This window comes from Crinia signifera, chromosome 5, assembly GCF_055691185.1.
Source record: "Crinia signifera chromosome 5, ASM5569118v1, whole genome shotgun sequence".
Taxonomy (NCBI): Eukaryota; Metazoa; Chordata; class Amphibia; order Anura; family Myobatrachidae; genus Crinia; species Crinia signifera.
Window position 1 is genome coordinate 220596004 of NC_139221.1, and position 14789 is coordinate 220610792.

General features: G+C 39.3%; 1 protein-coding gene across 3 annotated transcripts in view; it reads left to right on the forward strand.

Moving 5' to 3' along the window:
- Positions 1-14789, forward strand: part of ZDHHC3 (zDHHC palmitoyltransferase 3) — an 85662-nt gene that overhangs the window by 53787 nt on the left and 17086 nt on the right. For 2 of the 3 annotated variants that reach the window (XM_083188556.1, XM_083188555.1), the window contains one exon: positions 1275-1405. In XM_083188556.1, coding sequence (XP_083044682.1) covers positions 1275-1405 — 131 coding nt within the window. Of the gene's footprint in view, positions 1-1274; positions 1406-10350; positions 13312-14789 lie in introns of those variants that run through there. The other variant, XM_083188557.1, reaches the window with a different exon arrangement.

Below are 14789 nucleotides of genomic sequence, written 5' to 3' on the forward strand. Positions count from 1 at the left end.
GGACAAAAATACTTTGTCAGGTTACAGATGGTAGAGCACTTGCTCTGCACTTCTTTTGCTATTTTCCATTCTAATCCTGTGCCATTTTCCAGATTTCCATGGTACTTTTTGTTTGTACCAAACAATAACTTTTATATTCTGAGCAAAGAGAGAACATAAACAGTGAACAAAATATGTTTTCAGAATTAGTTTTTTACATTTTCCTTTTGGTGCTTAAAATTGTAAAATTGGCTTGAATATAGAGGCTGAGTATCCATTACCCGATATTTTATCCAAATTATTCCAAAAACCATAGTTTCTGGAATGTACTTTTTTGCTTAAAGCACTACTGGGGACATCTGTAATTGGCACTACTGGGAACATTATATGTAACTGGCACTACTAGGGACTTGATATGTAACTGGCACTACTGGGGACATGCTATGTAACTGGCACTAAATATGTGCAATAAAATGATTGCTTAGCATCCAAATTCAGTGCCTGAGAGGGGTTTCAAAACAGGAAAAAAAGTTTTTGTACTACTATGTCAACATGTTCACAATGTCCGCATTTGAAATGTTGATATTTTCGGAATGCTGACAGTTATCTTTAGGCACCACAAGTAGGGTTAAGGTTTAGGGGGGGTGGGGGTGGGGTGGAAGAGATTAAGGATCACCACACGTCAAGCATCTGAACCGGAATTGCTTGCACCATTGGGACATTCACATGTAGAACTTACGCATGTCCACTTGAAATGGTCGACCTAATATTTAACACCTTGGAATAGAGCCTGGGACTTGCTTTATGGAGGCAGATTACTAGTATAATGTTATGTTGTTGGTTAGATTGTCATATTAGACCCAATCCCCACCCATTACAATTGAAGCAAGGCGATATATACCTATTCAAGAGATAAGGCCATGATAGCCCAACACTTGGTGCATGGCTGTAACTGGGGCAAAGTTGACACCCAATTACGATGGAGTCTCAAATAAGAAAGAGAGGAGTCGAGCAGGATAACCAGGCCAAGAGCAGCATCTCATCCATAACGTGTATTTTCTAAATAAAAACATATTATTTTGAGGTCTTAATTGAATTTCATAAAAAAGTTTACCAAGGATATACCTGTAAGTGGGGAGTGCAGGTGTTGTGCGATTGCATTGATATTAATAAGATTTCATAAGCAAATGTAAAACACTGTGCTATGACATGAGTGAAGCATGATCCTGGTTCCTCGGCAGAACTTATGTGGAACTTATTTCTCCCACTGATCTCTGATTGGTTTCTTCCCACAGAGTGCAGCTCCTTTTCCCCACCAACCACAGTCATCCTTCTTATTCTGCTCTGTTTTGAGGGATTGCTCTTCCTTATCTTCACTGCTGTGATGTTTGGGACACAGGTACACTCAATCTGTACTGATGAGACGGTGAGTTCTTGCTCCACGTTCTTCACGTCCGGTTTGATTATCAATTTCTGTGTGTTACAATCTCTTCTAAATTGCATTTATTTTCTGATACATTTATCATAATTGAGAGTGCTTTAAAAAAAACTTGGAACAGTTCCCTCAAGTTTATACATACAAGTCCTCCTGTCTGTGTACTATTCCTAATGGAGGAAAATGTTGACTAAAAAGGGTAGCCCATAAAGAGAAAGTGTGTGCAATCGTTCCTTGTGTACCAGGCAAGTGTGAAGCTTCTCCTCAGTGCAGTGGCTACATAGGCAAACTCCCATTCTCTCTCTGGGCGGTATTCAATGAGGCTGATTCGCCAGGTTTTTATGGCGATTTTGTGCTGTAAGGCGAATTTCTGACTAAAACGGTGAATCACCCTATTCAATGACCACATGGCGAATACATTTCAAGGGTTTTTTCGCCATGATTTACCGAGTAGCAATCGCTATCTTTTTATGGTGAAGTGGAAGGTGAACTTTTAAAATAAAGTGTTTTGTTTTTTACAATTGGTGTCAAAAAATCTGGCATTTTATTCTGAGGAGGGGCATGCTATTTTTATTCATGTGCTGTTTTACACAGACCAGCCAGCAGGGGGCCGGAGCCGAGCCGCTCATTAGATATTCATATACTCACTGCACCCGATCATTACATATGCATGATCGGGTGTAGTGAATATACCCCGTCCCCTGCTGGCACCCCCGGGAGCCCACCTCCCCCCACAAACGTTCTGGGGCAGGCAGGGAGACTTCCATCTCCCTGCCTGCCACCGTCCTCAGGCTCCCTGCGGTGTCCACCGCAGGAGCTCAAATTCGCCAGTCAGGGGCAGCGAGCAGTGGCGAATGTGCAGCGAATCCTAAACAGGATTCGCTGCACGTCGCCGGTATTCACATTGAATACCGCCCTCTGTTTCTACAAGTAATTTGTATCATGTGAAAATCCTGAAGTTTTAGTTGGAAATTGTGGCATTATTTGCAAATAAGCTTTAGTATGTACAGTAGTCTGCTCTCAGATTATTGGCTTGTGCATGTCCTTCCGCAACTTCTATGAAACACATCACTTTGTCTGACTTCATTTTGCACTTTGTACCCATAGTTCTAGAATCATAATCCTAATTATGGTGATTTACAACACATCTGTGTCACAGAGAGCAGCTTTGTGTGTCAGTTTGTAATGAACAATGCATTAGGCAGTAAGAAATAAAATGCATAATGATGGATTTAATAAATAATGCAGTGTTTTATTTAAACCAATAAACAAAATAATCCAACCCTTATTTAGGTAAAATGATACTTTATTGATACTTATGTTTTCTTGATTTTAATTTCTTGCAAGTTTTAAGCACTTACACCTACTTGTAAGTGCTTTACCTGTCTTGTGTTTTATGTTTTGTTTTTTTAACCACAAACCTTTAGCTGATTTTACAACATCCTCTTACGGGACTGAGGGGTGAATTTATGAAGCTTGGAGAAGTGTTATCTATCCTCATAAAGAATGTTATGAGCAAGGTGATAATGGTTCAGCCAATCAGCTACAATATGTAAATTGACAGGTAAGAGCTGATTGGCTGAACCATTATCACCTTGCACTTAATGTTCTTTATGGGGATAGATAACACTTCTCCAAGCTTCATAAATTCACCCCTCAGCCCTAAAGGTGCCCATACACGTACTGATTACCTGGTACTTTTTGTGCTAAAATAGCATCGTTGTGCATGCAATGCTATTTTAGCACAAAAAGTACCGGGTAATTGGTACGTGTATGGGCACCTTAAGTATTCTAGGACTAATTGACATGGGGTTACTTTGGCACACAGTTATCTTTCACTTTATGTTGTGTAGGAATGATTGTCAGTATACTGAAATAACCCAAATATGCAAAGAAGCTGATTTACTCAACTATGATAGGTGGATTTACTTTGATCTTTGCTACTTCTACAGTTTACCTCAGTGTGATTAGGGAGAGAATGCTCCCATAAGTAGAATTTGGCAAATGTGCAGATAAAGAAAAGACAGTGTAAATACAATAGGATCTAGGAGTCCAAATAGATAACAAGCTGGGGTGTAGTACTCAATGTCACATTGCAACAAAAAAGGCCAACAGAATTCTAGCATGTATTAAAAGGGAAACTAGGGACTCAAAAGTAATTATGCCACTATACAAGGCATTGGTTAGACCTCACCTAGAATATGGAGTACAGTTCTGGGCCCCACACTATAAAAAGGACATCATTGAATTAGAAAAAACCTAAAGAAGAGCAACTAAGATAATCAGGGGAATGGAGAATTTAAACTACGAGGAGAGACTGAGCACTTTGGGATTATTTACACTAGAGAAGAGATGTTTAAGGGAGGACATGCTCAACATGTACAAATATATCAAGGGCCAATATAAGGAACTGTCAAGCACCCTTTTTACTGCAAGAAAGGAGTACAGGACACGAGGGCATGAGTTTAGATTAGAAGAAAGAAAATTTCGTTCCCTCAAAAGAAAAAATGTCTTTATGGTCAGAGCAGTCAAACTGTGGAACTCTCTTCCTGGAATGGTGGTGTCGGTGGACACAATAGGTACGTTTAAGGTGAGGTTGGACAAACATTTATTGGATAAAAACATCCAAGGGTACTAATAAGAATCATATTCTGAATTTGAAATTAATCCTATTCTGTTTTTTTACAAGGGATAAGCTACTAAAACCTAGGTTGAACTCGATGGACGCAAGTCTTTATTCAGCCTTATCTACTATGTAACTATATATATACAATAGAATTGAACACCAAACCATAAACTAGAGTAAATAATGAATATTGGGTAGATGTCATAGTTCTAAAGATCAAACTTGGTTATAGAAGTGATTTACTAGGTGATAAATAGAGGAGGGCTGCAACAATCATTGCCACTGAGGATCATGCTAATTGAAAATGCAGAGTCTATGGGTGAAATTTAGAGATTCAGAAAGTGAGAGATTTGTTAAGAAATCGCAGGGTTTTTTTTAAAGCGGCAATCATTTACAAATCATTTACAAACCAGTTTGGTTTTGCAGTGTAAATGATTCCACTCTAAAAAACTGGAGATTTCTTACCAAATCTCTCACTTTCTGAATCTCTCATCCTATTACATTTCACCCTGTATGTATATGGAGATATTTGAATCCCATTCAGATCCCTCTTACCCTGTTTATGTATCATCAAATTGGTAGACATTTTGTATGTCATGTGTTTCTGAGAAGAGAAATAAAATTGTTGCTATTTTTGGAAACTAAAGCTGTGTGCAAACTGTGCGATTCTGGCTCATGGCCGATTTTGACAATAGAATTCGGACTATCCAATTTTGGCTAACTGCACTTTAGATTTACACTATCTTTCTATTTGGCGGTATAGTCAAGTTAGACTTGCCTGCACAGTCTATTTTTCTATTCAATACTGACTAATGGGGGGATGCGCATCGAATGTAGCTGAATACTATGCGATTCTGACTAACTTTCTATTCGATTTTGACTTTCCAAAATCACACATTGGCCTTTATTCAGATCTGATCGCAGTACAAATTTGTTTGGAAATTGGGCAAAACCATGTGCACTGCAGGTGGGGCAGATGTAACATGTGCGGCGAGAGTTAGATTTGTCTGAGTTATTTTGTTTCTATGCAGGTTCAATACTGGCTGCATTATTTTTACACTGCAATTTAGATTTCAGTTTCAACACACCCCAACCAAATCTAACTCTGCACATGTTACATCTGCCCCACCTGCAGTGCACATGGTTTTGCTTATTTTCCAAACAAATTTGTACTGCAATCAGATCTGAATAAGGGCCATGGTGTCCACAGCTTTAGGATAGGTACAGTGTGAGACTGGTTTAAGTGGTAGTCACTGATTTATTAGCAGTGTTATATACGGTATAAAGGTATGTCATATCAGTAGCATACTCCTTTGGTAATAAGCATACAGATCTATGATAAGAGTGGGACAAATAGAAGTCGTGCTTGCTATAAGCATTTTCTGTACATGATTGCATTATGGAAACAGTGTCTTATAGGAAAACAGATTGTTTCAGGGTTTCATGGAATTTATAAGGGACTAGTGACCCATTGGTGCATAAGATCACAAGGATTTAGCTGGATACACACCTACAGATTTGTCTGTCCAATCCTCAGGAGCCAACATCTGGTAATGTATGTGAACATATGCTCCTCTGCTCCCAAATTCTCGAAAAAGGACAAATATGATTGGTTGGATACATTTGTTAAATCAAATCTATAACCAATTTGTCTGAATTACCATTGTCTGTTTTCCAGTATTTGGGAACACATGGTTGATTGTCCATTGCTCCAATACATTGCCATTTTTATCCCCACCAGACAGACTAGATAACAAAATCTTTAGGTGTGTGTATCCTGTTTTAATGTATATATTTGGGTTATTTGAGGGGTATGGGTCATTGGATCAACCAACCCAAGGTTGACATGCATTGTGTCGACCACTGTCGCCAGTCAAAAGGTCGACATGGGGTTTTCACTTTTTTTTGTTGTCCCGATATCGTCATGGCCACCGTATCGATGCACCATGTCCCCTCGCATGGCTCGCCATGCTATTATCCCTCCACACCCTAGTGGGGATGGATGGTACGGCATGAAATAAGAAGTGAAAACCCATGTCAACCTTTTGACTGTCGACCTAGCCATTGTCAACCTAATGCTTGTGTCGATCTACTATCCATGTTGGCCTTAAGCATGGTGACCTATTTCAGGTGTTGACCTAAGCCATGTCGACCTTTAGTGGTTGACCCAATGCATGTTGACCTTAGGTGTATCGACCTAATGACCATATACCTACAGTATTAATCTCCATCTTACTAGTTAAAGTGATGGCAACTAGCTGGGTACACAGTAGATGATATATCAGAAGCTGGTGCGTATACTTAATATGTCGTTCACCAATATATCACCAATAGCCATACCTCTCAACATGACCATATCCAGGAGGGGCACATTGCTTTGTTTCTGGACTTCCCTCTTAATGTATGATTACCATCACCTGTGTGGAAACACCGTTCTTACCTATTAACCTGTTTACAATGGTAGTCATAGATTAAGAGGGAAGTCCAGAGACAGCATTGTGTCCCTCCTGGAGATGGTCATGTTGGGAGGTATGAATAACGATATTTCAACATGTCTGGCTGTGTGTACCAGGGTACAGCTGACCGCCCATACACTGGCTGCATGGACTGACCTCCAAAACATTTAAAACATATAAATAGTGCAGCCAATTGTTTAGTGTGTATAATTACCATGTCACCCACTATGTCAGCAGATCTGTCGGTGTAGTGTGTACCCAGCCTAATGCCCTGTAGACACAGTTCGATTTGGTCTATTTTTCTATTCAATTTTGCTTATATAAGCAGAATCAAAATGGAATGAACATGGAACGGTTTTCAGCTGCATTTGATGCAGTTTCGATACCGATGCTTGCGGCATTAAAATCGAATAGAAAAATAGACTGAGCGGGCAAGACTATATAGTACAGATCTGTACTATATAGTCCAAATCGAATGCGTTTTGCTTGCAATTCAATTGGCCTCGAATTGCAAGCAAAATTGCACTGTAGGAACACCCATTTTAAAAGCTTTGCAGACCTTGAATGAGAAACCTAACTTTATAACCAGAAAAATACTGCTGTAGAGATATATGGCTGTTTTTTTTTACCATAACAGGTGATTGCTATATTACTAATTACTCACGAGGGTTCCTAACTGCTGCTGTTTGTTTGCTTTTGACTGACTTTATTATCCTTGCTCCATACTTCCCAGCTTTCTCATAGGGCGAGACCAGGGCTATTTTTGTGCAGGCTCCAGCAGGAACTGTGGCCCTTATTCTAGCTCACTCTTTCTGACAAAATATTTCTTAGATGGACAAAACCATTTGCACTGCAGGTGAGGCAGAAGTAAAACCCCACCCAAATCTAATTATCTCTGCACAAGTAACACCTGCCTCACCTGCAGTGCACATGGTTTTGTCCATCTAAGAAATATTTTGTCAGAAAGAGTGAGCTAGAATAAGAACAACAGTTCCTGCTGGAGCCTGCTGAAAAATAGCCCTGGGCGAGACAGATAAATGATACCATACTTTAAAAGCTATAGAATGATGCAGCAATGTTGTATCATAGTTCCCTGCTGCTGTAAAGTAGCCCTTATCCAGTACATAAATAGTTCACCTAAGAATAGAAGCAGCAGCTATAATGCAGTGACCAAACTTTTAACAAACTATAACTAAAATTAAATGAAACTTTTCTTGAATTTAAGCATTATTAACAGCCTGAAACTGTAAATCTGTAATATGTCCCATACTCTCTCCATACAGGGACACTCAGCAGACACAAAGATAGAAATTTTGCTTTGTATAGGAAATAATATCCTCCGCTAAAACATCTTAGGTTTTAAACTCCTTGGCCCTTTGAGTGCCAAGTGAATTTTTCATAGTTGGTGTGAAATTTGCCAAGCAAACATCTTTATTCATGATAATGATCTGTAATGTTTACCTACTATGGGAAATATAATTATTTTTTATGACATTTTTTATTTGAATTTATATAACAAATGTAAGACCATGGCATTTTTAGCAGATAATGTGCGCATCTCCCACAGAGGGCAGTGCTCTTTTGCTTGCTCTGTTGCAAGCTGTGATGGCGAGCAGTGCTGATTGCTGGTCAGTATTCAACTTTCCCTCCTGCACACGCCGTTTCCACCTCGCTTACAGGTTTTTACAGCGAGGTGGAAACGGCATGTGCAGCCACCAAAACAGCGAGGCTCCCTGCATTAGCCATGAGCCGTTTGGGGGAATCCTTGCCATTCTCTGACAGCGAGGATTCCCCCAGAACGTTGAATAGGGTGAACGGCTGGCGCGGGGGGTTAAACGGCGAGGGTGGCTTATTTTCGGTCGATCCTCGCCATTTAACCCCCTCGATGGCCACATTGAATATGGCCCATAGATGTTGACACTCATATTTTGCGCATCTCTCATAGAGATGTTGGCCTTCAAAGGGTTAAACAAATATATAGAATTGACAATATTATGTGATGTTTTACATAGAAAATACTACACTTTAGGTTTAAGTTGATTATTAAAGTGAGCTGCTTATTCCCCTTAGTGTAGTTTCTGGAACTTCAAATCATATGCCTGCATTTCCATGCAATAGGCACAGTTTATTAGACTGGTTTAGTGCCCATGCACACTTAATTTTCTGCTTGTGTCTTTCTATTGGTCTGTGCAGTTACACCCCCATAAGGCTGTGCACTCAATATGCCTCATTTGGACATGCAATGCTGAAGCCCTGGAGAAAATGTTGTGTCTGCTATAAGGGGAATGAGTAGTTAAACATTCAGCTGAGAATGTTTAACTGGGATCCAATTATTTTAGCTGGAATAAAGAACTCTATTTCTTCTTGATGAGGATCCAATTCAGAACAGGAATGTTCTATTTTGGATGCTGGAGTACTTCTTGTCTGTATGATGAAGTAGAAGATCTAGAAGTGAAAAAATGTTGGCCAACTGAGGACTGGTTTATACATTCATTGGCTAACTAGTAGGTGGCAATTCTATAGGGTTATACAGGTATGCGATCCATTGGCTGCAAATCTGCTTTCTGCAGAATTTAGGAGATGCAAAAGACCAATAGCAAAATAATAGCTACTGTTTAGTAATGATGATATATGGCAAACAATGGCAATAATGCAGTACAGGTTGAGTATCCCGTATCCGAATATCCGTTATCCGAATTATTCCGAAATACGGACATTCCAGAAAGTGAAAAAAAATTTTTTTTTTGCTAAAAACTCACTGGGGACATTTATAACAGCATCACTGGGGACATGATATGTAACTGCCACTATATATGTGCAAGAAAATGATTGCTTGGCATTCAAATTCAGTGCAATTAAAATATATTTGTGTGTATTTTATGTGGTAATAAAATATATTTGTGTGTATATTATGTGTTTATACAGCATAAATGCAAGATACTTCAAAATACATCATTGAAATATTAAAATATTCCGAAATACGGAATAATCCATTATCCAAAATTCTCCTGGTCCCGAGCATTTTGGATAAGGGATACTCAACCTGTATTTTGAAACTGAATATATTCTAGTGCTCCAAATTAGATTTGCATCATTCTGGGCAATGGATCCTATACCAGTCCACTTTACTGCTTGCTGATTTTCACCTATGTTTGTGGAATTGTGATAATGAAATACATAAATTAAGGAGCTCTTAAGGCTCCCATACACTACTGCTATAACCTGCCAACTACCCGCCAGGCGGCATGGTCACATACGGTACACTGTATGTGCTCCTTTTGCATATGATGTATCGTATGCAATACTATTGACCGGCCCAGGATTCGACAAATCCATGCAGCAGCCATGGCGATCTCCGATCCAATCCGATGTGCACAGGACCGCGCATCTTATCGGATCTGGAGGTATAACACATACAGTGTGGTGCTTTTCACAGGATTTATCGGCCTGATGGGCAGTGTATGGGCACCTTTAATAATCCAAGTGGTGATTTCCTTTTTGTATAATGAACATTTTTATGTGAATGATTTATTTTCAGTTTCTTTGTGTCCTCACTGTAACCTTTCTATTGTCTTATCTAAAACTATAATCCTTTTCAATGTATGTGTTTATTAACTGATCTGTGCTGTTGGTGGCCTAGTTAGTCTCTAGTATGGGTCTTCTTAGTTTCTAGTAATTAGATCCATTCCACAGATCTCCTTTACTACTAAGGAGCTTATTATGACCTAAACATACATTGACCCCTTCTTACAGGACAATTCTCCATTTATTTATTACCATTACATTGTCCTGTGACTTAGAACCATAAGCAGCCAACCAACTTTACTCAAAGTGTTTGATCTTTCTGTTTTCAGGGAATAGAACAGTTGAAAAAGGAAGAGAGAAGATGGGCAAAAAAAACAAAATGGATGAACCTGAAAGCAGTATTTGGCCATCCGTTCTCTATAGCATGGCTTAGCCCCCTCGCCACACCAGACCAGGGAAAAGCAGACCCTTACCAATATGTGGTCTGAAGATATCTGTGCCTGCTTTGCCACACAGAGAAACACCACATTACTACCATTTGCCAGCCTCACATTGATTGTGTCATAAAAGTAAAACTCACTTTATTTTTATATTGTTGAGAATTACTGCTGAGAAGAAGCCGCCAACATACAGCAGTTCTGTTTCTTTTCTGGAACTATTTGGTTTCTGTTTCTCTCTCCTTTCTTTGCCTTCTCCACAATAACAAAATGATTCTTCCCTTGGCTCACTACTGCTACCAGCTCTGCTATCTACTTCTGCCGTCATTTGCCATCACTGACTGTGCCAACTAACCACTGACTGCTTTTTGGGCCTAATCATTTGGACACCTTTTCAGAGGAAAACGTGAAGGTGGTAGTTCTTACAACTTCTTGGAATTCTGTATAGGTGGAGGTGGAGATAAATCTGTATCACTGACTTCATATGGTTTTTACTTGTAGTTGTAGGATGGGGTTTGGAGGTTCAAAGCCTTTTTTTAATAGCAACTTGGTATTACGGATGCATTTACATTTTCTCGTGAGAAGACCATGTATCGCAGAAAAGCATGTACAGTAGTTAATGCCTTTAATTAAAGTTGAATACACGCCACCTTAGATTATTTGTACTAGTTGTTCAAGAGAGTTAGCTGAGTTGCAATTTTTATTCTTTCAAATAACAATGCAAGAGGTGTTACATAATGTTGAAGTCTTCTCTTTGTTTAAACACCAAAATGTGCAACCTTGGGCTTGCCAGTTCATCTTCATCCCTGATTATGATGAGCAGGCTGGCATCGGGGCGAGAGTAAGGTTTATCACTATTGTAAACACACATCAAGGGTCTTGGATGCTGGTGTTACAAACTAAACTCTTTGACCCTGGTGCTTTTTTGAAAAAAATTTACTCATTATCTGCCCTTCAGAGCAACTGGTGGCTAGAGGTAATCTAGAATCTCGCCAGACATATTGGCTTGTAAAACTCCCTATTAGGTATACAACATTTCACTCTCTTTGAAATACATCCACAGGTCCGTTGCAGAAAGGGTGTGTTCAAGACCGGTGCACTTGTTGTGAGCGTTTGCTCCTTGGATGAGAACAACATAAGTGATGGGCTTGGTATCTCTGTGTATAACGTGGATCACATCTGCTATTGAAACTTTTTGTTGATGCTTATAAGTATCATATGTATGGAAAAAACTAACAGTTACATATAAAAGAGCACTCCCTGCATGCCTTATTGCATCTAGTAAATACAATGATAGTACTATGTCTATTGGATTATGTATATACCTACCTACCTTGTACAGGTATGTAGTCTCTTAGCAGTAAAATCTTAATCCAGAAATCCAAAATAAGGAAAGGAAAAAATATATAATTATTACTGCTGCCATTTTGTCCAACACATGACCACAAAGTATTTCCTCCTATAATTAGTATACAAGGGTTATTCAAAATGCAACCCTCCAGCTCAAGTGGTGGTACACACTAACTAACTAACTAGCTCTGTGGCAGGGCATGCTGGGATATGTAGTTCCACAACAACTTTAGGGCTGCAAGTTGAATAACCCTGTAGTATGAGGAGCTCTGCTATACAGTTTACTATGGAGTAAAAAGCTAAATTCAGTGCAGGGACTGTCCTTTTTAAATGTGCTTTAGTATATTAATTCATGATATTCAAAATTAAGGTAAAATCCCGGTACTTATGTAGTATCTGGGCGTCCGATTTAGAAATCGGATCGGATCGCATCGCATGCGACCAAATCGTATGCGATGCGATGGTCAAGATTTTTCCATAGGATTCAATGTTAAAATGGTCTGAGTCCATTTTAACATAGAATTCAATGGGAAAAAGGGGTCCTTTTCCTTTCCCCACTATCCAAGTGGGCATGGAGTTGGATATAAACCTGTGGCGAGCGTAGCGAGGGGACACAGAATACTTTTTAAGAAATATGCGTCCCCTCGCGGGGCTCGCTTCGCTCGCCACGCTTCGGGCGCGGTGGCTCGCTGCGCTCGCCACGCTATATAAAATCAACTCTATGCCCACTTGGATAGTGGGGAAATGAACAGGACCTTCTTAACATTGAATCCTATGCAAAATCGCATCGAATCGCATCGCATCGCATCTGATTGTATGCCTTAAGGTAAGGCATACAATCACAAAATCGGACGCCCAGATACTACATAAGTACCAAAATCCCTTAAGGTACCCATAGACGGTCCGTTTTGTACTATGCGATGTGCGCTCCCGCGCATCACATAGTACGGTACAAAAAGTATGTGCTGCACATACTTTTTGTACTAGCTAAACATCGTATCGGATCGCATTGCATGCACTAGGCATGCGATCCGATGCATGCTAATTAAGACCCAAACGGATCCGTTTAACGGACCGTGTATGGGCCCCTTTATACAGAAAATACCAATGGCCAATCGTATTAAGCTTTGGAGGGTGATAAGTGGAGAGAGATAAAATACCAGCCATTCATCTACTGCCATGTTGCAGACTGACATTAGAAAATGACAGGGGCCAATTGGTTGGTATTTTATCTCTCTCCACTTTTTCTCCAAGGCTTAGTGCCTCTGCCCCTGCAGACACAATAAATCCCAGATGCCATACCTGTTACTGTTTACTAAACTAGGTATCGCGCCCACTATATGATATTTTCAGGCAGAGTGCTGATCACTGAGGAGGGCAACAATTTAAAACGATTGATCTTAAAATTGAAATCTGTAGTTATTGTAATAAAGTAATATAGTTAATGTGTTACATTATATGTATTTAAATTATTTTCCATTCAACTTCTTGTACATATAACCCCTTCTTACAACCAGGGTTAAATTTCCAGGTTGGTCGACCCGAGTTATTAAGTTTGGTGCTTTAATTTTATTATACATGGATCTCCAATAACATTCAGTAATGGGGCACAACTACAAAGTTGAAAAGTGTAAAAAGGACACATTGGGGGAAATTTACAAAAGGAAATTTGTAAAAAAAATAGGTGTATTTGTGTCCAGAAATTCACTTATTTTTGACATTTTCTGTCCCGAAAATATGGCAATTCGTATTCGTATTGATAGCACATTAATACGAATACAAATTGCCGTATTTTCAGCATAGTAAATGTCAAAAATAAGTGTATTTCTGGATACAAATACACCTATTTTTTTTACAAATTTCCTTTAGTAAATTTCCCCCATTAGCTCTACATTAAATAAGGAGACAGCTTTCCTACCTAATTAAGGTATATGAGCATATAGGATGCCATTAAATACCTAGTATGGTTGGGTTGGGATCGTTCGGTCTACACCAACTTGGTTGACATGGGTCAAGGTCGACATGGGGTAGGTTGACAGGACATTAGGTTGACATGGGGGTTTTCACTGTTTTTTGACCCGAATGTCAACACTGTCGACATGGACACCGTTTGAAGTGCATCGCTTCACTTGCAATGCTTCTGGCACTATTTTATTCTCCAACCGAGCCCTAGTGGATGGTAGGGCATGAAATACCACCTGTCGCCACATGTCGGCTAAAAAAAACAGTGAAAAACCCCATGTCGACCTTTTGACTGTCGACCTTGCCCATGTCGACCTAATGCTTGTGTCCACCTAATGACCTGTCGACCTTGACCCATGTCGACCTTGCTGCCTGTCGACCTAGTTGCTGTAGACCCAATGACCGTATTCCGTATGGTTGATGTACTATGTATTATAGTTGTGTACCATGTATCCTTATGAAGACTTAGCTGATTAAAGTGCTTTTTATTGTACCAAAATTAAAAATACATATGATCTGTGAATACAGCTTCCTTAACCAAAAGCCTTTTTTAGTTATTTTTTTAAACACAAGGTATAGAAAAATACATTCACCTGACCTGTTGAATTAAAGCAAATCTAAATACACTGTGCGATTGCATTCGACACATAAAACACTGTGCACATTTCTACCAGAATACAATAAGTTAGTTAATAGCAGTTTATAGTGTAAATGTGCATTAATTCATAGTAAGACATTTGCTATCATAGTATAAACTGAAATAACTTAGTATTCTTGTCCTCAATGAAGAGAAATGAACCTAGAGTGAATGTAATGTAACATTATAATGGTAACTGGCACAATTCACTATTCGGTTATTCCATTTACTTTCATATATTTGCTTTGAATGATCGCTGTCATGGTACAGTAGATAATAGTGCATTATGGGACAGATGGATTAAGCTGTGGAGAGCGAGGGAGAGAAAATATTAGCCAATCTGCTTCTAACCAACCTGTGACATGGCAGTTAGATGCTGATT